The sequence below is a fragment of the Leuresthes tenuis genome, unplaced genomic scaffold, assembly GCF_036924035.1.
Source record: "Leuresthes tenuis unplaced genomic scaffold, fLeuTen1.0.hap1 SCAF_9, whole genome shotgun sequence".
In the NCBI taxonomy this organism is placed as follows: Eukaryota; Metazoa; Chordata; class Actinopteri; order Atheriniformes; family Atherinopsidae; genus Leuresthes; species Leuresthes tenuis.
Window position 1 is genome coordinate 9,625,069 of NW_027325363.1, and position 25,669 is coordinate 9,650,737.

Here is a 25,669-nt window from a genome sequence, read left to right on the forward strand (position 1 = left end):
ATATTCATTTTTAACCAGATGTCCACACATTAAGGCATGTTCGGCTGTACACTTCGCGTTCAGTCACACATCAAACAAATAAGACAATACACACGATGTTTGGTTGGAAGGGAATTTTTTTTTTACTTCACCAGATATTTGACACGACTTTCACAAAAAGCACACTTTTTTTTTTGCAATTCAGCCACATGAGGAAACGAGTGCCACGTCATGACAGTGATCATTATTCGTGCCAACACCGCCTCCTCTCACACAAAATTCTGCCCATTTTCACTGAAGATTTTCACTAAAAATGGATAGAATACATTTCTAAAGGTGGAAATCCACAGCCGGCCTCAGGTGCCTTAAAACTGCACGGAATCAGATTTTGGTCATTTGCAATATCGTAGAAACTGCACCACTAAAGTACACACTGTTAGAAAGATTCTGGATGATAATTTCCTATTGTGGTCCTGTGTTGAAATGTTCATCAATTATTTTTTTCTATTAAGCTTTTATTAACCTTAACTTTTCCCAAAATAAAGTTGCTTTTAGCACACTAAATATTAGTCGATAGAGAAACTGAAGCCAGGTAGTGTTACACACTGAGTATTAGTAGTACTAACTTATCCAGAAGCAATTGGGAGAGTTAAATAGGTTTTCTGTAAACCAGTCTGCCTTTTTTATAGTAATATAATTTGTTGTGAAAACATCCATCAAATTGAGGAAATGGTGCACTGTAGCACTTCAGGGTGAGCGTTTCCATTTAAGTTCTAACTGTCCTGTTCAGCATCTCAACATCATCTGAAGTGGTGAAACATGTACAGAGGACCGTTTTCCAGGCAAGCCTCTTTCTCTCAGGCAGCAGCCTTCTGCTTCTTGTGCTTTGCAAACCACTCGTCACTTTTATCTTCAGCCATAGCCTGAAAACAAGTTAAGAGCATAAAGCGCACAGGTACAGTGAATAACCAGCACATGTTATTTAGCATAGAGTAGGAGGGCAGATGCCAACCTTATCGAGCAATTCACTTCCTTTGGGGTCCACAGTGGATAGCTGCCTGAATGCCTCATCACCCACAAAACAAATCTCATGGCCGTCCTGAAACAAACATTTGACACTTTCAGCTGGGTTTATTTCACATCATTATCCCATTATTTCACTGACACACTTACCGGGTCCGCTAGAATAACCACCTCTACTGTGGCTTTCCCAGGAGTGTCCAGGCTGACTAATGGAGTAAGAATTTTCTGATTTTCCTTTTTCATCAAGGCCTCAAGGTTCGACAGCTACGAAATGTAAATCATATCAACATTACATTTATGATGCAAATGATACTTCTTCAAAATAAACAATTCACTGAGACTTTACTTGCTCTCGTGGACATGAAAATGCAATTCTCCCAAACGCCGTGCCATGGACAACTGTCCCACCGATATCCTGAAGCTCTACTTTACACTAAACAAAGAGAGAAAAAAATTATACATTTGTACACATGCACACAAAAATACATTATTTACTCATCAGCAGGAAACACGACGCACAAATCAAACCTTAACAAAGCAAGTGCTTTAAATTCTTCTTGATCTGTTTATAGCATTTTCCAAAAAGCGGATATAGTTTTAGTTTCTTTAACTCACTTGAGAGTCTGCAAATCCTAAAAGCACAGTCTTCTTTTCCTCATTTTTGTCCATCACTGTCATTCCCAAGAGGGTAGCCCAATAGTGAGTCGATTTTTGGAGGTTCGACACTCCAAGGCAAACCTTCTGGACAGGGTCTGAGGAGAAATTATTGAAGCTTACAGGTAGGTCCGAAAAACTGAAATCGGAGCTGAATGCTTCTGCTCAGAGCTAACAACTTAAGCTACCTGTATTTATATGTGGCAGCTGCTTATATAAAATATAAAATGTTGTATGCATAAAGCAAGAGGTCATTGCACAGCTTTTTGGAGGCTTGCTTGATGTAACCAATGGTGTTCCCCAAAGGTCGATCCTGAGACCTTGCCTAGTCATTCTATATATAAATGGTCTTGATCAAAAGGTTTCTAGTCCAAATTTTCACTTTTATAATACCAGATAATATCATGATATATGGCACTGTACTTCCACTTGATCAGGTTGTCAGTCAGCTACAGCTTGTGTTTAATACAATTCAAAACTATTTGTGTAACTTAAGACTTTGTTCTGAATGCCAACAATGCGCTAAACTCATTGTGTGCCCCCACTGAATATGTTTGAATGTTCTATCTATCACCATTTCTTTGAGATCTCTGATATAGATTCTGTATCTCCTTAAGACTACCTTGAAATTATAATAGATGATTATATTCTTACTACCACAAAGACTTAAGTCTGAACTAGGTTTTTATTCAAAAATCATGTAGTGTCTTTCAGTCAAGGCCAAAAAGAGGCTTATAACAGCTTCCTTAAAATCTGTGCTGGATCATGGTGACACTGTTTACATGTGTGCTTAGTCACAGAGTTTACATGCATTAGATACAGTCCATTACAGATCTTTCAGGTTATAACTGAATCTGAATCTCAAAGTCACCTCTGCTTGTCGTATGCTTGTGTTGGTTGGGCTACGTTGTCTACAGATAAACTCAATAATTGGTCTGGTCTTAAAAACAAGACTATTCTTGGTCTGCTTCATCTTTGTTTACAGACCTACATCTTTCAAATAAGCTTGGGAAGTTACTATCTTCATACTCAGGATTTTTCCCTGCTGTCTCCTTCCCGAGCCCGTAATGGACTGGGAAACAGGGAATTAAAATAGACTGCTCCTGTTGCATTGGAATCAACTTTAAAATCATTTGAAATTAGAGAAACAAATCTCACTCTAAATAAATTCAATACAGCCTGACATGACTTAGAGGCAGAAACTTTAAAATGATCATTTTTACCTTACCTAAATTTTTTGTCTTGTGATATTTATCTTGCTTAACTTTTTTAATGTAAACATTGTATGATTCTTATGCTTTTCTCAAATGTCTGTATGATATAAGTGTGTTGAAACTGTGCTGTTGCTGCTGTCTTGGCCAGGACACTCTTGCACTCTTTGGCCTCAATTAGACCTTTCCTGGTTAAAACATAGGTTATAACAATAAGTGAGTGCTCGACAAACTGGACAGACTCATTCTCATGCAGTAAAAGGGAGATTTTGAGGTCTGTAGCATTTACCATGAGGAGGCTGCTCTTTGTCCACAAGGTAGAAAGGATATCCTCCTGGAGCCTGGGCCAGATATAGAGCTTCCCCTACCTCAGTTAGAGGCCATCCAAGTCGTTTTGCATTGCTTACAGCTTGACTTGACTGCAGGGTGAGACCCTAACCAGAATACACAGATACAATGCCCCATTTACTGCTACTTTACATCCACATAAGGGCCTGTGTATATCAAACTTTCACTCACCACGAAGTCATTGCCAAGTTGATACTCCCCCACCCCATAATTGTATGTCAGTTCAGCAACAAAATGATCATCCTCTGGACCATAGCCAACCATTGTCTTGCTCCATTTCCCATCATATGGGCTGAAGGGTTAAAACACAAAAAGCTGGGTTAGTATTGGTATACCGGCAGCTCTGTGTTATATACTGAGTACAAAGTTCAGATATAGTGAGACTCTTATCATCATCTACCCATTGCAAGTAGCTTTGCAGCCTTCCTCAAACTCTTCGTGTCGTAAAACCTGAAATTAACAATAAGAGAACGATGGCAGAGTATTTGTCAGCGCATGCTAATATCAAATATGTAACAACTGAGGAAACTGATGAAACATCTCAGGTTGTGCAACACTGAAGCTGTCATAATCATCAAAAGTTAGGCTAATAATCCATTGATGTCACAATCTTCTTGACGCCCAAATGCAGCTCAAAGTACCTTCATGCCCAGAACATCTCGGTAAAAAGTGGATGTTTTGGCTCGGTCACCAACTTTGAAAACAAAATGCAAAGCTCGTCTTAAAGACATGTTTGTTGTCAGATGCGAAGAACTCCGTGCAGAGAGCGATTAAGCGTCCTTGATCGACGTTTCTTGCATCTTCTTCTTCTGCGTTTTATGTAAATTAGCATCCTCTGACTCGCATTACCGCCGCCTTCTGGCCTTTCATGCGCACTACAACTACACGCCCTTATCATGCCCCAGTTTGCTGTCTTTAAAACGTAAATATCCGTTTGCTACGTTCTGTTGTGTTTCCATCATACAAGAGACCTTTAACTCTAACTTTTAATTACCCTGCCCTTTATAGACCCCCAATAATACCTGTCGCTCCTCCTCATATTGCTTGAATGTTCCACTGTCTCTTTTTCTTGACCCTGATTAACGGCCAGCTGGATGCTTGTCCGAATGAAAAATGTGCTTTTCAATGCATTGATTGTTTCTCTGCAAACTATGCTTTTTTTTTAAATTGCATAATTGAATAGGCTTTTAAGTGTTTAAGCATGCTGAAAGCCACAGAGAGATAGACAAGATAGAAAGATACACAAAACTATCCAAAAGACACAGAAAACAACAGTTGTGCAAAATTAGTTTTTGTTTGTTTGTTTTGTCTACTGAACTTAGCAACTTCCTCCCCAAAAAATATTATGCTACTGTCTTTTGTAAGAAATAACAAATATTAAGGATCTTTGCAAATGAAGAGTGACTTTTGGTGACACCTCGAGTTCGTGGAAAGATCCTTCCTAACAGGCAAATAAACGCAAGGAATATGGAGCACATTCCCTGTAGACATCAAAAGTAGAACAAAAATAGTTTGTGCAGTTATCGTGTGCAGATCTTTTTAGGTCATTCATTTATTGTGAACTCTTGCGGAAGTTGTGGGCAACACAAACTACATGCACTCCACTGAAAAAGAACAAACCCACTGAAACGGAAGCAAGCACTAGGCGAACAGCACACTCTAATGGATCATTCAGATCATGTATGGGTTTCCAGATGCACATAACCAACTGTTTTTTACTCAGTGTGCAAAAATGACAAAAAGCAACAGGTGAAATTATGGAGGGATGCATGGACAGATGCAGAGGAAAGGAAAGGTGAAAGTTGCAAAGGACTTACAGTCCTAAAGTTTGTGAGACTTACATTTCACACAACATCCCAACATTTTGGGGAATGTGATTTGTACTTCATTTAATGTCCCTTGTAAAGCACTTTGAACTGACTTGTCAATGCTATATGACTACATTTGCCTTGCTTTGCCTGCCCACCTTTTGTGCAAATGCATTACAAGGAAGTCGATAAAAAACGTTACTTAAGAAAACATTGATTATAGATGAGTAATAGAATAGAATAGAATAGTAATAGAATAGATGAATATTGGCTTGCAGGCAGTTGGTGGCGGTAACGAGGTTAGCTTGTGTTAAAACGACATTCTAAGTAACAAGAGAAGAAGAAACAAGGCGAAATGGCTGCGCTCATGAGAGGCGTAATATGTCTTGTTTCCATACAGCGGAATGCGTTTTTATCAAAGAGGAGAGGCTGTCTTGAGGAGTCCAAACGGTACATCCGCGGACTGAGACGGAAACCCGTACAAGTTTTATTTCCCGAAAACGAGACAAGTAAAGTCGCGAAGCCGCCTCCGGAGTCCCACCAACCAGCAGCAAAACAACATGTAAAGAAGCAAAGGGAGACAGAAGTCACCTCTGCTTTAGATCATGCTGAGCAAAGTGGCCCAGTTAAAACAAGGAGGGACGTGCAGTCGACTGTGAAGCATCCCCAGGTTACTTTTACAAAGGATCAAGTTGACGGACTGTGCTTCGAGAAGGCTTTTCCTGGAGATAAGAGATTGGCGTGAGTCAAAATCATGTAATTACCGCAAATTTAAAAGACATTTTGTCCAGTTGACAAGTCTAGAAGCTCCCTTTTGCCCGTGCAGGGATATGACATTTTTGTGTCTTTAAAGGATAGCGTATAATCATGCTAATGAAGACTGCCCGTCTCTCTCTCCACACACTGCTGTGCTGCAGGAGGTTGGTGAGTGTTGCTCGATCCAGGACGTTTAGGGAACACCAAGGGAAAATCCTCCTGGAGGGCAGGCGTTTGATCTGTGATGCTCTGGATGCTGGCGTTAACCCACAGATAGTGTTCTTCAGCACAGTGGATCGGCTCCGAGAGCTTCCCTTAGACAAACTGAGAAGGGCCACGCTGGTCAAAGTCAGGTTTGAGGACATCAAGCTCTGGTCTGACCTCGTGGCTCCACAAGGAGTGATCGGTAAGGGTTATACATTTTGGTTTGAAGTACAGCTATTCTGAGTTGTTTCTGATTCAAACTCTTCTTCTGCAGCCATATTTTCTCGCCCAGACCCATCACGCCTTACCTTTTCAAACAGAGACCAGTCTGTGCCGTTGTCTCTGATATGCGACAACATCCGAGACCCTGGTAATCTTGGAACTATCCTGCGATGTGCTGCTGCTGCAGGCTGCCGTGATGTTGTCCTCAGCAAAGGTAAGCTTGTGTCAACAAATAAGGGCTTGAACATGTGGACTCCTTTCATGATAATGCTGTGTCTCTGCTCGTAAACAGGTTGTGTTGATGTTTGGGAACCTAAAGTCCTGCGTGCAGCAATGGGCGCACATTTCCGACTTCCCATCTATCCCAGTCTGGACTGGGATGATATTGAAAATCATCTTCCTAAGACAGTGACTGTCCATGTGGCTGACAGCAGCTGTGGCCCTGACAGGAGGAGAGAACCCGAGGATAAGCCCTCCAAAGCAGGAGATTACGGCTGGGTCAGCTCAAGGCCTAATCGCAGAAAGATGCGTTATGAGGAATACGACTCAGACTCTGAAGATGAGGGAGTTTCACTCCCAAGAGTGGACGCTAAGTTGTACCATGAGAGTTGGGCTGAGAGTCCCACTGCTCTGGTGATAGGTGGTGAGACACATGGTCTGAGTCTAGAAGCGGTCCAGTTAGCCAAGAAAACTGATGGTCACAGGCTCTTCATTCCTGTTGTTCCCGATGTGGACAGTCTGAATTCCGCCATGGCAGCCAGTATCCTTTTGTTTGAGGCCAGGAAGCAGCTGTCAAAACTACTGCAGACTTCTGGGAAGAAGAGGAAGTCTGAAGTTGAAAGGCAGCTTTTATGATGCTTCCTGTAAATATCAGATTGAATGGAATAAGTTTAACATATGCATCCTGTTCTGCAGTAAAATCCTCACTTTGAACTTGGATTTGAAAAGTGTACGTATCATTTCGTGTCTCTGATATTTGTAGGACCGATCAGACTGCTGGTTTCATCGAATTTTTATTCTTTATTAAATGAAAAGCCACAGCTGATCAAATAAATGACAATTTTGCAGAATCAACTACAAAGACCAGCAGCGAAGTAATGAAGTATGCAACTGGGGAGAAGTTTTTTGCTTAAAATAGCTGAAATCATTCAGCAAAAAGTTAGACTTCTACTGTGTTTTTCTGCCTATAATTTAGAAAAACACTTGAACCACAAGTTAAGAACCACAAAGTTACTTTAGGGCAGTTATTTGGATGAGAATGGAGACTTTTAAACATTTTTCTACATATATAAGCATCATTTAAAGTGAAATTTAAAGTGAAGGCAGCCATAATTTTGCACTAAAGGCTGTTAAATAACTAGATGCTAGATTCCTTTGCCTTTCTACCTCTCCCATAATGGAATCTCACCTTTTTCCAGACCTTTAAATAGATGCAGTATGGCTTGAGGCATGTCTATTCATTAAAGGGAAATGTTTTGTCTACATCATTTTCATCTGCAATCGGTCCGTCTATGCAAGTCTGCCAAAGTAACATTTAATAATATGAAGAGAGAGATTATAAATCTTCATACAAGCTGGGGTTTGCACATGTAGAGACTTAGTCAATTCACATACAGTCTCCTTTAACAAATTGTAGTTCTACTGTAGCCGCTGACCCTCGAGTCTAAATGCATCTGACGGAGGATGTGGTGAGTGTCTTGCTAACTTTATAGATAAAACTTAACAAATCTTTGTGCTTGCCAGTGAATTTTTAATTGTTGTGAGAAGCCATGACTGAAGTAACAGAATATATGGATTTATACATTCAACACTTCTTGAAATACGATTTTTGTGCCTCTAAAATAATAACCTGGCCTCTGTCATAAGGGGACCTTCACAGAAAATCCTCATAATGACTTTGAGATGAGAACCTCCATTAACAACTAGCTAGAGATGATCCGAACACACAACAAGACACAGGGGTTTTAAAACATCAATGATTGGTCTGTTACAAGCAAGCAGCGTGCTCCTTATTGTGTGTGCACCAGTCATACGGTTTCTTTTATTTAAATAGGCTTACAGCTACATCTACTAAGATTTAGACCATCTGCACTTCATGTGAATTACAATTGTAAAAATGCATTTTATTCTTTCTTAACATCATTCAGCAAACAAAAGTAACACGGATCTTGCAGACAAAACAGAAAGCAAGGAATCAGCTTAATAAGTAGGTCCACTGGGTAATTCTCTGGTTTTGTCTAGACTTCAGAAATACTATTGTGTAAAAACTTTTGAGGCCAAAAAAACAGACAAAAAAGAAAAACAATCTCCATATATATTACTGTATGGACTATAATCAATGCAAGGCACCACAGGAGAAAGAGAGGACTCCATGGAAAGAGAAAGATGTCTAAAAAAAAAAAGTTAAAATGTCAGTAAAAATGAGACATTTCTCTAACAGTCAGCAGGGGAGGTGGGTCAGAACACGGGAAGCTGGGAAGGGTGAGAGGTGTAGCAACGGGTCAGGTTCAGATGACGGAGCGAGTTCCATATAGCATGTCCGATTTCTACTCCGACTCTCGCTTTAAATGGGCTCTGGTTTGAGCTTTTCAGCCAGGAAATCGTTGACAAACTGCTCCACTACGATTGGTGTGATCTCCTCTACGTCGAGAACGTATTTGGCACGGGCCGACATGTCCAGGATAGTGAGCAGAGGTGCTGCCTCTGGGAGGTTAGTGTAGTCTCGCAGGGAGTCACTTATGTCGTCCTGTGGTGAAAGAGGAAAAAAAATATATAAGTGGGACATTGCAGTCGTGGCCTCTTCTTGCAGTATAACAGATTAGCAGATACTTACTTATTAAATTTCCAATCTTATTGTGTTCAGCAGCCCAACACTTCTCAATTATTTAGGTTATAACAGCTCTAAGTACTTAAAAGGTACAACGTGTACGATGTTTTGACTTCCAGCAGTATAAATTGCAGATTGCAACCAAATGACATGCTAAATTGTAGCCAACAGTATACAATAAATGTCTGGTGAAATATATAGCCTATACCCCTCATTTCTAGAAAAGAAAATCCTGTTTTGGCTATTTAATCAATGCAGGCAGACTTGTGTGCAATCATCCTAAAACCTAAGAGCGTGTAGCCCTCGGAAATTATGCCATGAATACGTTTAATGGCAGTTGGTTGAAATTTAGGTCAAGTTAGGAGGGGACAGCAACATTCGATTAAATTACAAAGAGGACAAAACAGCAAGGACAGACAAACGGTTACAATGGACTCGCCAATTTTTGTCCAACATAATTTTCGTCTTTTGTCGATTTTCGTCCATCTTTCCGCAGCAGTGCAAAGGTAAAGGACCAACAAGAACATCAGCACAACCAAAAGTAGTCCAAAGATCGGACTGTTCTACTTCTATCTGAGACCGCCTCAAAGTGGCAGCAAAATGCTCACACATATAGTTTTTTGGAGCCCCAACACATAGGCGTCACAGAACCATGTTTAACCCCTGAGGCTCAACGGGCTGCTGATATGTAATCTGTCAAAAAGGCATGGAAGTATAGATACTATTTACTTTTTAAAGAAGTTCAAATAATTAAGTTTGAAAATGAGCACAAGCTTGACCCTCAGGTGTAAAAACATCTCCAGGAAATCCCTGTAAACATTTGAAAAAAAAGACGGGTAAATTCAGCCAGTGATGCAGCTCTGTATGTGTATTGGGGGTGAGTGGCTGCAAAGTAAGAGGGCACTTTTTTTTTTTTACATTGGCTCTCATTATCCATGTTGCATTTTAATTAATTACTTGGACAAAAATTTAAGTCGATTATGTTTCTCTGAAGACAGCTCATCAGCTCAGATTTCAGAAAATGAGGACAGCGCCCCGTACTTGATCTAAGCCACGATGCGATTACCTCATAACATCCCCAACTGCCTGACACCATCTTCACTAATGCACACTCCTTAAGACAGAGGTTGAAACTCATCAGTCTGATGTCATCCTACAGGCAGCCTGCCCAGAGAAACCAGAGAGTTTCTGCTTAGTCATACATCCTGCTGTGTGGAGAGACGGGAAGGAACCAGGAGGGGGTCCAACAAGATCCCCCACTTTCTCAGAGCTTTCCCAGTTAAGAATTAAGTCTAATCGCATAGCCTTTGAATAACATATGCAGGAAACCGTTAGATGATACACAGACTCATAAAGGAGGGTGTTAAAAATAGATTACTGCTGGGCTTAGCTGGAGTCCAGTTTTATTCCTCTGCAGTTATTTTCAAAGACCCTCACCCATGTTCGGCCTGAGGCTTGATGTCACCTTCACCCTTCAACAACTCAAGACTCACAGCTGTAGCCAAAGGTAACATGAATGAATCACAAACAGGCAGACAGGCATGTAGCAGCTTTCAAACAAGCGCGAGAATGCCATTAATTATTGAGACTGAATAAGAAATTCAGTTTCAGTTCCAGCTGGGAGAGCTTCTGCAGCTGGCATTCCTGCCCTCACAGAGATCCATTCTTCTTGTTACAGCTCCTCGTAGTTTAATGGATTTCATGTGCTAAGGTCAAACAGTTCACTTGAGTGCAAACACCTAAAAGTAATATAATTTGAACATTATATGTTAAAAGTGCCCATTTCCAAGCATAAATGTTCTGGTACATAAGCAAAAAAAAAAGAAGACATCCCTGTGAATTGTCTGAGGAAGATCCTGTGAATCAAAGTGTTGCCTACTCATAAAGAGAGTTAAATTATTTTGGGGATCTAACAGTGCAAGACTTCTTCTCATTCTCATGACCCGATTTCCCCTTGGCTTTGTTTGCCGGCTCAGTGGGAGACTCTCAAAGATTAAAGATCAGCTTCATATGGAAAAGATTAAGCTGCAAATGCAGAAGTTATGAGAAAAGGCCAGAGGGTGGCACTGCAATAAAGAGCGAGACTTTTGATGGAAGCAGTCCCTCTGATGTCAACACTTTCAGTTAGTGATTTATGCACCTCTTTGAGTTTAGTGCAAACAATGACGAGCGACTTTGGATGAATTTCCTGCTACATTAAAAACTCAACCACCCCGTCCTCTCAGCTCTTTGTTGTTCTGCTAAATAAAAATCCTCAACTATTCGTGCTAAATAGACCAAACCACACAATCAGCTCTCATACTTTTCATTGAAAAGCTTGGCAGTGTCCCTACCTAAAAAGGATAAGTATGCCAGGATGAAGTCTGTGACCTCTACCTCACAAAACTGCAAAGAGATGGAACAGATGATCTGCAGTGTGGTATTTTCTCAAAGGCAGCTAACTCCCTCTGAGGTGAGCCCGTTCTATTACGCTGCAAATCACCAAGCACCGAACAGTTAATACTCACAGATGTAAGCCATCACAGAGGACAGCGTTGTTACCAGTAAAATACTGCTTTATTCTCTTACTACAAATAAAAGTCTTCCCTTTCAGGCTCTCTTGCAGCCACATGAAGCGTAGATTATAGATCTTCTGGGCATGCGATGTGAAGAAACCACAAAGAGAGAAATTCCACAGTCTCTCACTGTGGCCTTTCCTGCCTCACTGATATGAGAAGATGTAATCTCTGCATCAGTCCTTACCTCCATAGGAAGTCATGCATCTTCTTTTGTGTGGCTTTCCTGCTTGTGTAAACTGCTTCTCTTGAGTTGCCGCCATTCCAGAGGCCCCCCCGCCCTCTGCAGCTCAGCCCAGAACAAAAAAGACAAAAGGCCTCACTGCTGCCGCCCACACTCAATGCGGTGATAAGGCTCAGCATGTGTTCACCGTGTGGAACCTGCTGGGCAGTGTCAGGATTATTCTGATTATTGATGCACTGTGGCATTTCACGACGATGACCACCTGATAAAGCCTCAGCTAAGAGCAATAACAAACCTTCCGGTTGGTCTCTAAGCTAGGGCTGCGTTCATCTCTTGGACAAGCCTTGAGGAACGGTCATCACTGGCAAATACTAGACATCAGCACTAACTGCTCAGCTACTGACATGCTGCAAAATTTACAAGCTACACAAGATCCCTTTTAGAATTAAACGAAACGCTCACAATCACAGCTCTGATATTTAGATTTTTTCCAATGCAGCTAGTTAGTGTTAGCATGCTAACATTTACAAACTATGCAGCCCTGAACTCATCAGTTTTGCTAATGTTTTTTATTTGAAGTACGAAAGCTCAAACTCAAACCTGATAACAGTGCTGGTTAAAAACACTTCAATCTTTAAAAGCAACATTAATCTCTGTAACAAAGTTTGTGGTAATTCAATTCACCCACTAACAGCAATTATCAAAAGGCAGAAAATACCATATTTCTAATATCAAATACAGACATGTGAAGAGGAAAGTACACCATCCTTCAGTTCCAAGCAGTGTACATCAGGATATAATAAAAAAAAAAAAAAAAAGTCCTTACCAGGTCTTAAAATTAAGTAAATCCAACCTTAAAATGAACAACACATGACATAATACAGTGTCATTATTTACTTAACAGAAGTCATGTTTGAAAAACTAAGTTCATCCCATGATTCAGTAGCTTGTAGAACCACCTTTCGCAGCAATAATGAAGTAATTGTTTTCTGTATGATGTTATCAGTTAATTATGTGGTTTGACCCATATAATGCTCTTCGGTTCACTGAAGCTTGCAGACATTAAGTCCCACCACAGAATTTCAATCAAGCTGAGGTCTGGACTTTTACTGACTCTGATGCAACACTCTGATTCTTTATGTTTTAGGCCATTGTGTTTTTGGTTTGCTTATGTGCTTGGGATCACTGTCCTGCCTCATATGTGACTCTACAATTCTTTGGTAAACAGAAGAGTTCATGGTCGACTCAATGACTGCAAAGAGCCCAGGTCACATAAGGGTGGTCTTACTTTTTCCACATAATGCCTCCGATTCTGGTTTAAAATCAATTTAGTTAAAATCAATAATGAAAAGCTGTAATATGTCTTGTGTCGCAGTTCATCTGAGGCTGATATTTTCAAGATCTGTTAATGACCTGATGATTTTATTTAGTGCACCCTGATATGGAAAACCTGAGAACTGGAAATGAATATGCTGACTTTTTCACATGACTGTAATCTGGTGTTTATTTCTTTTATCACCGTTTGTTCTCTGAAACATCAGAAATGATGAAAAATACAAATTAGTGAATGCAGGTGCCCAAACCGACACCATCAGTTGTCTTCTCCATCGATTCCAAAAGACAAAAATACTAAAATGGCACAAATGTGAGCTCAAGTTAGAGCTTGGAACTTTTAAAAATGTAGAATTTTTGTTGATTGTTGGGCAAAGGTCTATTAAAGTCATCGGCTGGGTACCGTGACCGTGCACCATATCATGACAATCTATCAAACTGTTGTTGAAACCTCTGATTTATTACCACTCATGTGAACCTCATGGTGGCACTAGAAGTAAGGCAAGTACATCACAAATACCAGAGGCTGTCAAAATTGCACATCACATATCCAATAATTGTGTAATTACTTGTGTAGATACAGTAAAAATAAAGAAAATATCTTATATTTTGAATTTATAAACCAGTACAACACTGTGGTGAATGTTTATTTTTTTACAGTAGGGTAAGAAGATCTAGTGTCATTCGTCTCAGCCCAGCCTCTCCCTAAGAAACTGCCAGCATACTGCTGTCTCATGGACACAGAAAACCCAGCTGCTGGCTTGGCAGTGAAGTGTGCGACTACCAGGGCAAACCCAGGCCAAGGTGAAGGAGCCCGGGCTCAGTGCCTGGAAGCTCCACTGAATCCCTAAAATGGGAAGTGATATCCAACTGTGAACCCAATCTGGAAATGAAACATGATTTCGTCGACAGTTAAGCTACAGCCAGGGAATTCTACCTGCACTATATGGATGTAAACATATATGGCTCTGCATGTGTGGCACAAGGGAAACAAAGCAAACACAGACTGCAGCTAACACGAGAAGCTCCTGAATTACAACAAGCTCCACTGCAACAATGTTTCTTTGTGTTAGGTCAAATAAATATTGGCACAAAAACAATGAACCACTAATGTTGTCATGACAGCCTTCATCTTTCTGAAAATCTGAGCATTTCTCGCTCCGTGTTCATGTGTCACTGACATTTCAAGGCTGATATTGGAGTGGAGCAGTCAGGGTGGTGCTGACAGCACATGTGCGAGCCCCACGGCCGAAACCTGAGCCTGCTTTTTTAGTACGTGATACAAGAAACCTGCGCTGTTCTCCCAGATGGCTGGGCAGAGAGAGATCTGGGAGGAAGGCATGCTGGCGGGCAGAGAATAGGAAGACTGAGGAGAGAGGTAGCTAAGCTGGTAATTATGTGTGCTCCTGCTGCTAACACCACCAGCTCTGGAAAGGTTACGACAGAACAACACGAGATAAGATAAGTTCTGAAAACTCCATGGTTCATCCCATCAAGGGAAAATATAAGAGATACAGCAGGAGATGGGAGGATGATTTGGAAGAGAGAGCTGGCTGTAAAACTCTGGGTCTACACATGATAACAGAGACAAGCAGTTGAATTGTGGGTCATGGATAGGACTGAGTGTCTATGCTGAAGGTTCAAACAGAGCGTCTAATAATGCTATTTCTACAGGATCTTTACCATAAGGTTTTTGTTTCCACTGTTCAGTGTCTGCTCGACCACATGTGTAATTTTAAGTGTGAATGGCAGCTGTTTTCAAATAAAAAAAAAAACCCCATAAAAACTGACGACCTGCTCAGCAACAATCAGCAGACACAGTACTTACGTGCTTAACAAATCGGAACATTTAACAACAAATGATCCAGATATTGACCCACATCTGCTGTTCTGGCTAATTTAGCAGCAATCTCACCAGTACATACTTTGCCTGCAAATTTTAAACAAGGAGGGACCATAAGGGACTTTATGACTCAAGTACTGAATCTTTTTTCCCCTCAGCAAAGACCAGGAGCTGATAGATAAAAGTCTGGAGAAAAGATGAGTGTCTTGGATTTAAGTAAAACTGTGAAGGACACAGTGGTCATTCATGAAATGATGAAAAGCATAAAGCCCCAGAGCAGGTGGATCTAATTTTCTGTCCTTCCTAGGAACTCTTTACAGCTCATGAGTCTTAAACATTGTTTTTGAAAAACAATCAGATTTTAAAACCTTTAAAAACTAGTTCACAAACATTGAGAAGAAATTAAATGAAATTATTTTAAGTATCTTTGCTCATTACAACAGCAAACTACCATTCTCCAAAATTCCAACGGAAATCTTTATCGATGTTTCATGTTCAGAGCAGTCTATCTCACCTCTGCAGCCACAAAGAACAGCAGCGGCGTCTCCTCCTCCTTGGCTTTGTACTTGGCCACGAGCTTCTCCGCTATTGGCTGAATCAACTCCTTGGCGGGCTCCAGTTCACCTTCCTCCTCCGCATCTGAATAAAAGAAGGATGAAACACAAAATGATGTTAAAAAAACCCCAAAACAACTGGTGCACAGGTGAGTAAAAAGAGATGAGAGAACACTGCACAGATGGTCTCCATCTTGTTTTGCACTTTGATTTGATCTCAAGATTTCAGGGGCCTCTCACATTTTGAGGGTCATCACTTTGTGTGCTCCTAATCTTTTCTCAGTTTTATTATGTCATCAAATCTGCTCTGCATTCTTGTCTAAACATGTCTTCAATCTACTGGAAAACATATTTTCAGACCTTCCACATTAACACACAGATGCATAAATACTACACACATCTCTGGAACTCCCACAAACCATTTTCCACACAGTCTGACATTCAGTATCCGCTCACAATAAATGCCATTTCATTCTGTCAGAGCCCCATGTGGAGCCAAACTGCATCATAAATCCCTATCTACTGACCCACAAACAGGACGAGGCAGGGCCCCTCGTGGAGCTGCACAGCGTTGGACTCGCTGAGCTCAAGCACAGGCCGAGGATGCCAGGGGAAGAGCCGGCACTCTGGGTCATTCAGCACCTCCACCCGGCCCTGCCGCGTGATCATGTGACCCTCTGAGTCCAACAGAATCAGCGTGGGAATACCTGGAGAGAGAAAGATGAAGAGAGGGCAATGTCAGAGGAAGACAAACAGAGGAGGGGAGGAAATGGGTAAGAGTGTGAAAGTTAGTTTGGGTCATTTCCACCAATTATTGCTTCATGACGCAGATGTTTCCCTCTCCCTCTGAGATTTTATTTCTTTGTGGAATCTCTTTACCTTTTTGATGTAATTCCCCTCTCTAGCTCTGACTGTTTCACCTCTAATGTTTTTTATCAGAATGTTTTGTTCATGTCTTTGGTCCCCACCATCCTTCTGATAACAATCTCCTCACCTAATTAACAGCCTTATCAGAAACAGACACCATCAGCCAGCTAGCTGTGCATGAATCAGTGTGTTCCTGTCTGCACATGTGGACTGAGGTCTGCAGAGGTGGAGGCGTTCATGGACTGCATGGGTTTAAGTGCAGGAGGGTTGCAGTGTTGACTCGTCCTCTGTGCATTCCTTGCATTCTTTGCAGGACAGACCAAGAGCCAGCCCCAGCTAACTTCATTCACAGTCCTCTGCACACGCACAGTGGAGGGAATTGGGAGAAAAGAGCAAGGCACTGAGCGCTGAGGCACTGCACTTCAGCAGCCAGCGAGACAGTAAACTTGATAACCAGCCCACATTCCTCAGGCTGCAGGGCAATCTGTGATGCTGTTTGCCTGCCTGACGCAGGGAGCTGGCAGCCATTGTGCCAGCGTTTCAGTTTGTGACACAACGAAGCCAGACAGGGATGGAAAAAAAAATAAATCTACTCTTAGCTTGAAGCTCTTTGGCATTACAAGGAGGATGCAGCTGTGAAATACCTTGTATTCCATAGAGTCTGTTGAGCCGTGATCTCCGAGCCTCATCTGAATATGGCACCGCCAACCATGGCATCTCACTGAAGTACTGCTTAAAGGACTCCTCCGACCTAGAAAGGCAGAAAAGCACCAAAAAGCAAGACAACAGATTAAAGAAAATGAGTATTTACTTTCTTGACAGACCGAGGCAAAAATATACATCACAGCTAATCTCACCTGTCAGCGCTGACAAACACAATCTCAAACTTTTGCCCCGACTCTTTGATGGTTCGATAGGATTCTACCAAGACCCGGGTCAAGCTGCGGCATGGTGGACACTATAAGAGACAAACGAGGAGAAATGACTAAATGTGATATGTTGCTGCAGCAGCTTTCATTGCTGGGATATTCCCCAACGCTTTCCCACTGTTTGTCACCAAACACCTTTCCACAAACTGCCAAATCTCCCTTGTTTTGTATCCAACTGCTTTAAAACACAAAGTATTGCAACACTAATCCTGCTGCAATACTCTAGATTAGGAAAATATTTGCTTTGCTGTGTGTGGTTGGAGAGGCAACACTCTATCCAGACCGAGGGAGGGAGGTGGGCCTGGCATTACGATGACATCAGAGTGTGATGCCAGCAGGAAGAAAAACAGACCAACCGTCTCTCCAAACCTCTTTCCCATGCTCCGTGTGTTGCTCACTGATATTTATTCTCTTCTGACCAGATTGTAAAATAGAACAAAAATAGTTATAATTTGCATGAGATAATTTGGAGAAGATATGCAGTTCAGTCTTCTTTAATAACTTTGGTAAAAGAGAGGTACAACTTAGTACTAATTCTCTCTCGATTTGCTTATTTTCTCATTTCCTGGTCTGCATCAAATTAAAGCAATTCAATTCTGTCATGAGCATCTCTTTCATATGTTTAGTATATTAAAGATATTTTTGTTTGTTATAATAATACATCATATCCTGTAAAGATCAATTAGGTGCAGGCAGTACTTCATTGCAATCCAAGCTTATACTCGACATAGCGTGTTACGCTCTGTGATTTATCCACAGCAACACAAAGGGACAATGCTACGACAGTGTGAAGCACAATGCATTGATTACCGCTCATCAACAGACTTATTATGTTGCTCTTTCACACTTTATATTGTGTTCTTTTTGTCCACAACAGAGCGGTGTCAGTGCAATTATTTTATCATGTCGTCTATTTTGGGCTTTTGTTTCTTGTGGCTAAAGTAGCAAAAGCTCAATTGTAATGTGTTCTTCTTCTTCAAAAAAAAAACTCTCACTATGAGAAAAATCTGGGTCACATGTCTGTCTACCAAGGGCCATTTCAGGTCTCTGTGAACACTGAGGGGAAAAGAAATATATACACAGAGGTGCTGGTGTTTCATGTCTGTAAAGTGACTTTTATAGCAGATAGATTTACACAAGTAACCAGGAGTATTGTGGTGTAAAAACACAAATAAACTCCGGGAATGGCCTTTGCGACATGTTGTTTTCAGTGTTTAATGGGTTCGGGGTGTGAGCCAGCACATTCAGGCGTCAGCATTCTGAGGAGTCGCTATCTGAGGCTGCACCTCTGGCAGCTGTTGGGCTGACTGGCCTTTGTGCTGCATCTCATCAGTTACAGTTAGCTGACAGTTTAGCTGATCATCAGTGAGTCATGATCCAGATGTGGTGGCAAAAAGATGGATGGATACAGTTAACCACTGTCAAACACAATTGCCTCCGCCTTCCTGCTGCTATCTCTTATCATGCTCTACCCCTTCCTGTTCTGCTCTGCCCCTTCCTCTCTTCAGCGTCTCAGTATTTTCACAGAGTTAACAGGCCTGGAAAGTAAAAACCAGAGTCCTCTTTGTTCCCGTTCTCCTCTCTTTGCACTCACCCAGTGTGCGGAGAAATACACTCCCACGTAGTGTCCCTCCAGAGAGCTGCCGTCTGTTGTCTGCCTGTTGTTCCTGAGCAGAGGCCCTGCCACCACCTCTGCAAATGGCTTCGGCCCCCAGGGAAACTCCAGGCCTGAGAAAGGGAAGTGGAGGGGGGCAATGAAAGGGGGAACATGGGTAGAAAAACAAGAGATCATAGCCACAGCTCTGCTTTGAGTTAAATGCTAATGTTCTAACATTCAACAATTAACAGGTGCAAATGACACTGGATCACGACAATCCGTCTTTATTGTCTTTATTCTTAAAGCTACTTAGATATTTAAATCTAAATGAAAGAGTTGAGCCACTAGCACGGCTCAAAATCATTCTTCAGTAGGTGAAAGCACCAGAGACACTTATTGTCTGTGTACATCAGACTTTTTTCCCCCCTAATATCTGCTTTTAAAGAAGGTACACTTTGAACACACACACACACAGTGGTTTTACTGAATACTAAAAGCCAAGACTCTCACACAAATGAAGGGTGCCAGAAATGCTTCTGCTCTCTTTCACACTTTCTATTTCATTTTCTTTGTTCTGGTCCTGGTCTGGGGATGCATTTGGTACAGCCAAATTTAAAAGGAGGTAATAATAAATAAAACCTTGTATGGTAGCTTCATGGTGGCCTCTTTATGTGAGTGTGGTTGTCAAGGGCTTCATTAGGCAGGGATGATGTGTCTGCACTGTGCCGGCATGGCCTTTCATTGTCGTCTTGATTGTAAAAGTGTACTCCATCTTTACGCTTCAGGCTAGTCTGCCGCCACTCAAGTCAGGCCTTTCATTGAGAGTGAAAGGAAGAGGGTCCTGAATTGCTCATCCACCCCTTTCAGTCTCAGTGTATGACAAACCTTCCACTGCCCTTTCCCTCTCTGAGCTGCGGCAGCTGGAGATGAATTCATTTGTATTTGCCAAATACAGAAAAACTGGAAAAGAATCCTGATATGATAACATTATGAAACTGTTTTAAAAAAATGTAAGCCTCATTTTGATTTCTTTGTCTTCATCAGGAAAGTACAATCAAAAATTTTCTCCCCATTCTGACACATCTCCCCACATCCACTTTGGAAGCGCGTATAAAAAGGTGGTGGAAATATTCCTGCGAGCTTGGATTAGCTTTAATAAGACTGACAGAAAAATCCGTCATAGTTCTCATACAAAACCCGTCTGCCTCACTGTTTTCCCAGCCAAAGTGCTGCTCTTCTCGCTTCCCACAACTGACTGACAGCAAACGTTTTTTTTTTTTTTTAAATTTCAAGCTGACCAAACAGTGCACGAAGAGGGGGCGTTTTAAAACATTTAGATCTTCTCAGCCTCTGAGGACGCCCGCAGTACAGGAGAGGAAAGCAAGCCCACTCTTGTTAATTCTACATCTCCACTTCAAAGTGCAGAAATTATAGCTTTTGCTTACCAAGGACTGAAACATGGACACACTATAATATCCATGGAGACCATAATTATAGCTGTATCAACTCAAACAAGGGGAAAAAGTTAAAAGGAAAGGCTTCAACCAAATGCTGACTGATATGAGTAATATCTCCACCGTGGACTGTGTGGCAAGACATGTCAAACTTAAGGATATCCTAATTTACATCACCCGTTACACTTTATTTTACTTATATATATATATATATATATATATATATATATATATATATATATATATATATATATATATATATATATATATATATATATATATATATATCTACGTTGTGTGATACAGTGTGGCAGGTTAGATACTGCACTTTTAATTGCATTAGTTCCACTATAGTAGATTTGTGCTGCAAAAGTTATCATTCCTTGTGATTCTGTGACTCATAGTCCCATCCCTGAGCATGAACAGTTGCTGCGTAGCTAATACTGTAAATTTAGCCAGCAACTAAAACTTCCACCAAAAAGACAACAGGAGGCAAATGAAAATATCAGATCTGTGAGGATGATGGGCAGAATGATGCTATTCAGCTTTGCTGCCAGTTTGTCCCATTAGAGGTTTGTGGTTCTTTATTGAAACAATCAGCAGTACCCTGAAAAGCATTTGTACCATTATAAGAAAAACACATGAAACCGTCCGGAAAAGGAATTTGCAAAGTGTGTTACGTCACCCCTGTGTTATGTCTGAATGCATGTGCAAAGCCAGCAGGGCAAACACTAATGCCCATATGGAGTTGTCAACGTGGAAAGAAACTGAGCCCTCAGGGTATTTGAGCCATTCTGAACTATGAGTAAAATGGCAAAAAAAAAAAAAAATAGGGGAAAACATTTTTCAGGCTGTCATAATACCCTTCAAAATGAAATATTATCAATTCTGGCTAATAACATTTGTAAAGTCTGGAGGAATTATTGAATTTTCTCTCTTTGGCATTTGGCAAACCAACAAAAAACTTGAGTATACAACATCTGAGCTATTGCCCCGGGACTGAATGACTCACTGTCTTTTTGCATGAGGCTGAAATTACAATACATTCATGGTGTCAATAGAATAAAAAAACCTAACCTTTACATAGTTACTCATGGTGTAAACATATATTCTATATTTACAGCACATTTTCCACAAGATTTTCCATGGCTTGAGATTTTAATTGCGCACTGTTGTACAATGAACAGGAGAATCTGCAACAGCCATTGTGCTCAGCTCCAATAATGCACATTAACACACCCTTTCTTTTAATAAGCCTCTAGGCATTTAGATGGCACTTTGAATCCGTTTCACATCCAAGTTGTTGATTCTTGTATTATAATTATATGTCCTACCTGTTATTGTTTAATAGGAGACCATAACAGTAGACAGTCTCACATGAAGCCACAGTGGGTGATTTCGAATGTTACCCACAGCCTTAAGCGACTGAAGAGTGCTATTCACCAAGAATTAAGGATTATCCAGATATGAAAGACAAGATGTGTGGGAAAAGTATAAACAGTGTTCTATCCTTATGACCTTTAAATGTGCTCCTGTTAGTACGATAAAAAGTGTTGTTTTTTTTTAAGGGTTGAATAATTAGTGGTTATGGTTAACCAGTCAGTAAAGAGGATTAGGGTCACAGCTTGAGGTTAGGAAATAAAAATAAATCAGCGAGAAGGCTTCCCAAATATTATGTTGAGTGCGTCTGTGTGGCTGTAGAAATTTGATCTCACCTTTTGGGTCATCTCTGACCACCAGAAGACCATTTCGACACACAATCTTCCCCGTGGCTGAATCCACAAACACCAGAGATGGGATGCTGGTCACCTTGTACTTGTTCCACAGCTTCATCTGTGGAGGGTAAAGCAGGGGAGAGGAGGTTGGATAATGTGGTTGGTAAAGACCCCAGGAAACAGAAGATTGGGTTTATTTCAATGCTGCTGCGTGTTCACAAGAAAAGCTACAGTATGAACAAAAGTCACCCGAGTACTACATGCATTTTATTGGACAAACAGTCCCATGCTTCTCCTTTAACCAGCAGAGTCACTAAGAACAAAACCAGAGGGCGGGAAGCACACTGCTGGATTTAACAGAGAGCTGTATTAATGAATAAAAGTATATGGTTTATAGGATTCATTCTTTGACGAACATTTATGAACACTAATTGGCCTTAAATCTAACCATAATACTTACTAAATGATAAGATTATATTAAAACAGCCTAATAAAGCCAGAGAAGACACTTTATAGAGAAAAAAAAAGCTATGCATGAACTATTCATAGAGTTCAGCTATCAGCACACTTCTTAACATCAAAGAGCAGATAAATCATTTCTGAGACTCACTCTCCACATCAGAGGTAGAATCTTAGCCCAAGAACTTAATACAGCCATAAAGAGCAGCAACTGGCATTTTGTAGTGATAATGGTACTTTACACAAAATCCTGAGACAAGCTTTTTTTGAAGAAATTAAAAGATACACTATGTGTTTCACTCTCTTTTTATTGAACATACTCCTCAACCTAAATACTGGATCAAAATGTCTAAAATTATTCTTTGTACACCTGCTGTCTAAAGCCAAAACACTCCTGTCCGTGTAATATCATTATTCCCAGTGTCTCAGTTACTCTACATGGCTTTCAGTTAAACTAAGTGAGCACTGTTTTCCATAGGGCTCAGTAAAGTAAACTTTGGTTGCTGTGAACTCCAGGTTGATGGAAACCTTTTTGTTGCTTGTTTGTACAATGACTTCACTGCACAAAGACATGTAGATTTAATAAGAGCAGAACCCTTGCACACAGCCTTTTTGACTCATATTGTGAGCTTGTCTTTTTGCGAGTGTGTGACAGCTACAGAGGTCAACCACAGATCCTCTCTGACAACAGAGCGCAGACGGCCTGTCCCATGGACAAGACCATCCGGAGCCTCCTGACTACATTGGTCTGGAGGATCCTCAAAAGCAAACTTTAGCGTCTGCCTCAGTCAACAGTTTTACCACATGCTTCATGCTCCTCTGGAAACCCAATCTCTGCTCATAAATTGATGGGGTTAGGGGCATCAACTGGGACTGTCTCTGAAAGCCAACAGTCCAACACTGCATCTGTCCCCATGACGGGCCTTTTCATTCTCTCAGACTATGTTAAAATAACGGAAGAACTGGGACACTTACTGGAAAAAACCATAATGATAAAAGAAAACGACATGGAAACCACCATGATGAGAAGCCCAGAATCTAAAATCGTTTTAGGGTTTAGATATGCCCTGCTGAATTCAGACTAGAAAAATTGCCTTTTTAATATAAAACATGCAAGACCTAGTGTAAGACAAACAAATATCAACTACTTTTCAGCACCTTCACAGGAAAGCATTTGGGGTTGATAGGAAGGGTGGAACAGGGGGAATCTCCCATGTGTGGTAGCTACTTATTTTAATGCAACTTCAAAAACTGCCTCCAGAAAAACACTTCACTTATTGCTATTTTTTGTCCTTATGCCACATGCCCTCAAACACCTTTTGTTGTTGAGTCACAGGCTGTATATTATAGCGCAGACAATGACAACAAACTGTCACATGACAAGTTGCTCAATTTTTTTAATTTTTTTTTTATTTAAAAATTCAACATTAATCATGTTGTCAATTCTACTCTCAGTCCTTTCTTAATAAACAGCTTCAGAAAAAATGAAGGGGTGTTAGAGACATTTCTGTCATTTGATGAATGTGTTTCTGCTGTTGTGCGTGGTGCAGAAAAGACTGGAGGAACAATTTGACAAATTAGGACCTATTGCTTTCTTGCCAGGACTTGCATGAAATGGACTAATATCACTCTCACATCTGCAAAACTATCAAGCAAAAGCGACCTGCAAGTTATCTTAGCTCAAAGTTAAACAGTTGGCTTACCTCAGTTAAAAGACAGCAAAAAACCCTAACTTGAAATATTTTGGTAAATTAAACAATTTGGTAAATCCTGACTTTATGCTAATCTCAAATTCTACCTGTAGCTTTATGTTCACTCTACAGAAGCAAACAAAAGCAAATGATTACATAGAATTTTCATTGATGAATGTTAAACCAGCACTTCCTTATTTGAGAAATCATTCAGCTAAATAACCAACAGTGCAAACAATAGTGTTTTATTAGCCTATATATATGTTTTACTGATGTGTGAAATTGTATATTCATTTGGGAGCAGAGGCCAATTATCATGTAAACTGCTTGAAGATTCGGTGCATGAAAACTGCCACTGAATGGATTCCTCTAAAATAGGCTATTCGTTATCAATAGCTAAAGAGTATGTAGCGACAGAGCCAAGCAGAAGATTTGGCTGTGTCATTACATACTAGTTAAACTATGCCAATAACCCTTGTATGGAGGTCAAATTGTTCAGACTCTAGGGGGTTGGAAATCTGTACTAAGAATCCATTTACTCTCCTAGACATGCAAGCATTAGCCTCGCACTACGTCCACTGCTCATCATACTAATTGGATCACGCATGGCTGCGGATCCATATCCAGAAGGAAGCAAATCACCACTGTGGGACCTGTGCGTGTGGAGATACCAGGGTTGAAAATCCTTCACTGATCAAAGGAAATGCTGATTCTTTTTAGAGGCTGCTTGGTGGGATCATTGACTGCATTCATTTACTACCCAGAGCCTGTTAGAGGGGGAATGAGAAAGAAAAAAAAAAAAGCCGGGGAACAACCCAAATTCCAGTACACTGTATCCTTTCCATGTTAGATGTCAGGCGTGTCGATTGCTTTCGTGTTTCTTTGCACTGCTACACTTTATGGCTACATTTTGAACTTTAAAAGAAGGTTAGCTTAGGTGGAGAACCCCAACAGTCTGTGCAATGAAACTGAAATCCACACACATCTGCTTCAGCTTTGGCTTGGTCCTTTTTGAAATGCCTATAGCTTGTCCTGCAATAAAATTCTGCCTCTGTCAGTAACCAGTGGGTCCCCACAGTGGCTGTAGAGTGGTGAGTGTCACTCAGTAGAGTAGAGAGAGAGAGACAGAGGGAGAGAGAATGTGTGTTGAAGAAGTTTCTTCACTCATAAATGATTGTCTGAGCCTTATCTCCTCACAGATCAGCTTTTACTGGACCGTTGTGGCCTGAGGTGTCTGCCATCGCTCCCATTGCTGCTTCACTACAACAGTGTCGCTACAAAGGAAAGTGAGCCCTTTACATCTAATGAGATGAGAGGTATTCTGCCGAGGCGCTGATAACAGCTCACTCCTTTATCTTTGCATATTATATGGAGGGACAAGTGCTGATAATCCAATTGATGCCTTAGGAAGAAAAAAAAAAGAACTCTAGCACAGAAGATTTGTGGAATTTAATTTA

The 25,669-nt window shown here is 40.8% G+C and overlaps 3 protein-coding genes across 4 annotated transcripts in view; 1 reads left to right on the plus strand and 2 right to left on the minus strand.

Annotated features, from left to right (window-relative positions):
- Positions 1-109: 109 nt before the first annotated feature.
- Positions 110-4,020, minus strand: glod4 (glyoxalase domain containing 4). Of its 2 annotated transcripts, XM_072392220.1 has the most exons (9): positions 3,857-4,020; positions 3,616-3,665; positions 3,387-3,507; positions 3,157-3,301; positions 1,618-1,754; positions 1,349-1,435; positions 1,153-1,266; positions 992-1,078; positions 110-902 (listed from the first exon to the last, which is right to left on the minus strand). In XM_072392220.1, exons 1-9 carry the CDS (start codon positions 3,944-3,946, stop codon positions 837-839), a joined length of 897 nt encoding a protein of 298 aa, XP_072248321.1. In that variant the 5' UTR covers positions 3,947-4,020; the 3' UTR covers positions 110-836. The 2 variants fall into 2 exon arrangements, with proteins under 2 accessions (XP_072248321.1, XP_072248322.1); XM_072392221.1 differs by lacking the exons at positions 3,387-3,507; positions 3,616-3,665.
- Positions 4,021-5,291: 1,271 nt separating this feature from the next.
- On the plus strand, positions 5,292-7,144 carry mrm3a (mitochondrial rRNA methyltransferase 3a). The gene is made up of 4 exons (XM_072391693.1): positions 5,292-5,764; positions 5,941-6,185; positions 6,258-6,419; positions 6,498-7,144. The coding sequence occupies exons 1-4, from the start codon at positions 5,379-5,381 to the stop codon at positions 7,058-7,060; spliced, it is 1,356 nt and encodes a 451-aa protein (XP_072247794.1). The 5' UTR covers positions 5,292-5,378; the 3' UTR covers positions 7,061-7,144.
- Positions 7,145-7,934: 790 nt separating this feature from the next.
- nxn (nucleoredoxin) overlaps positions 7,935-25,669 on the minus strand; it is a 57,615-nt gene continuing 39,880 nt past the window's right edge. The window contains exons 2-8 of the mRNA XM_072392222.1: positions 22,063-22,180; positions 18,891-19,024; positions 17,225-17,325; positions 17,012-17,118; positions 16,028-16,207; positions 15,461-15,585; positions 7,935-8,951 (exon numbers count right to left, since the gene is read on the minus strand). Coding sequence (XP_072248323.1) covers positions 8,769-8,951; positions 15,461-15,585; positions 16,028-16,207; positions 17,012-17,118; positions 17,225-17,325; positions 18,891-19,024; positions 22,063-22,180 — 948 coding nt within the window. The 3' untranslated portion in view covers positions 7,935-8,768. The remainder of the gene's footprint in view (positions 8,952-15,460; positions 15,586-16,027; positions 16,208-17,011; positions 17,119-17,224; positions 17,326-18,890; positions 19,025-22,062; positions 22,181-25,669) is intronic.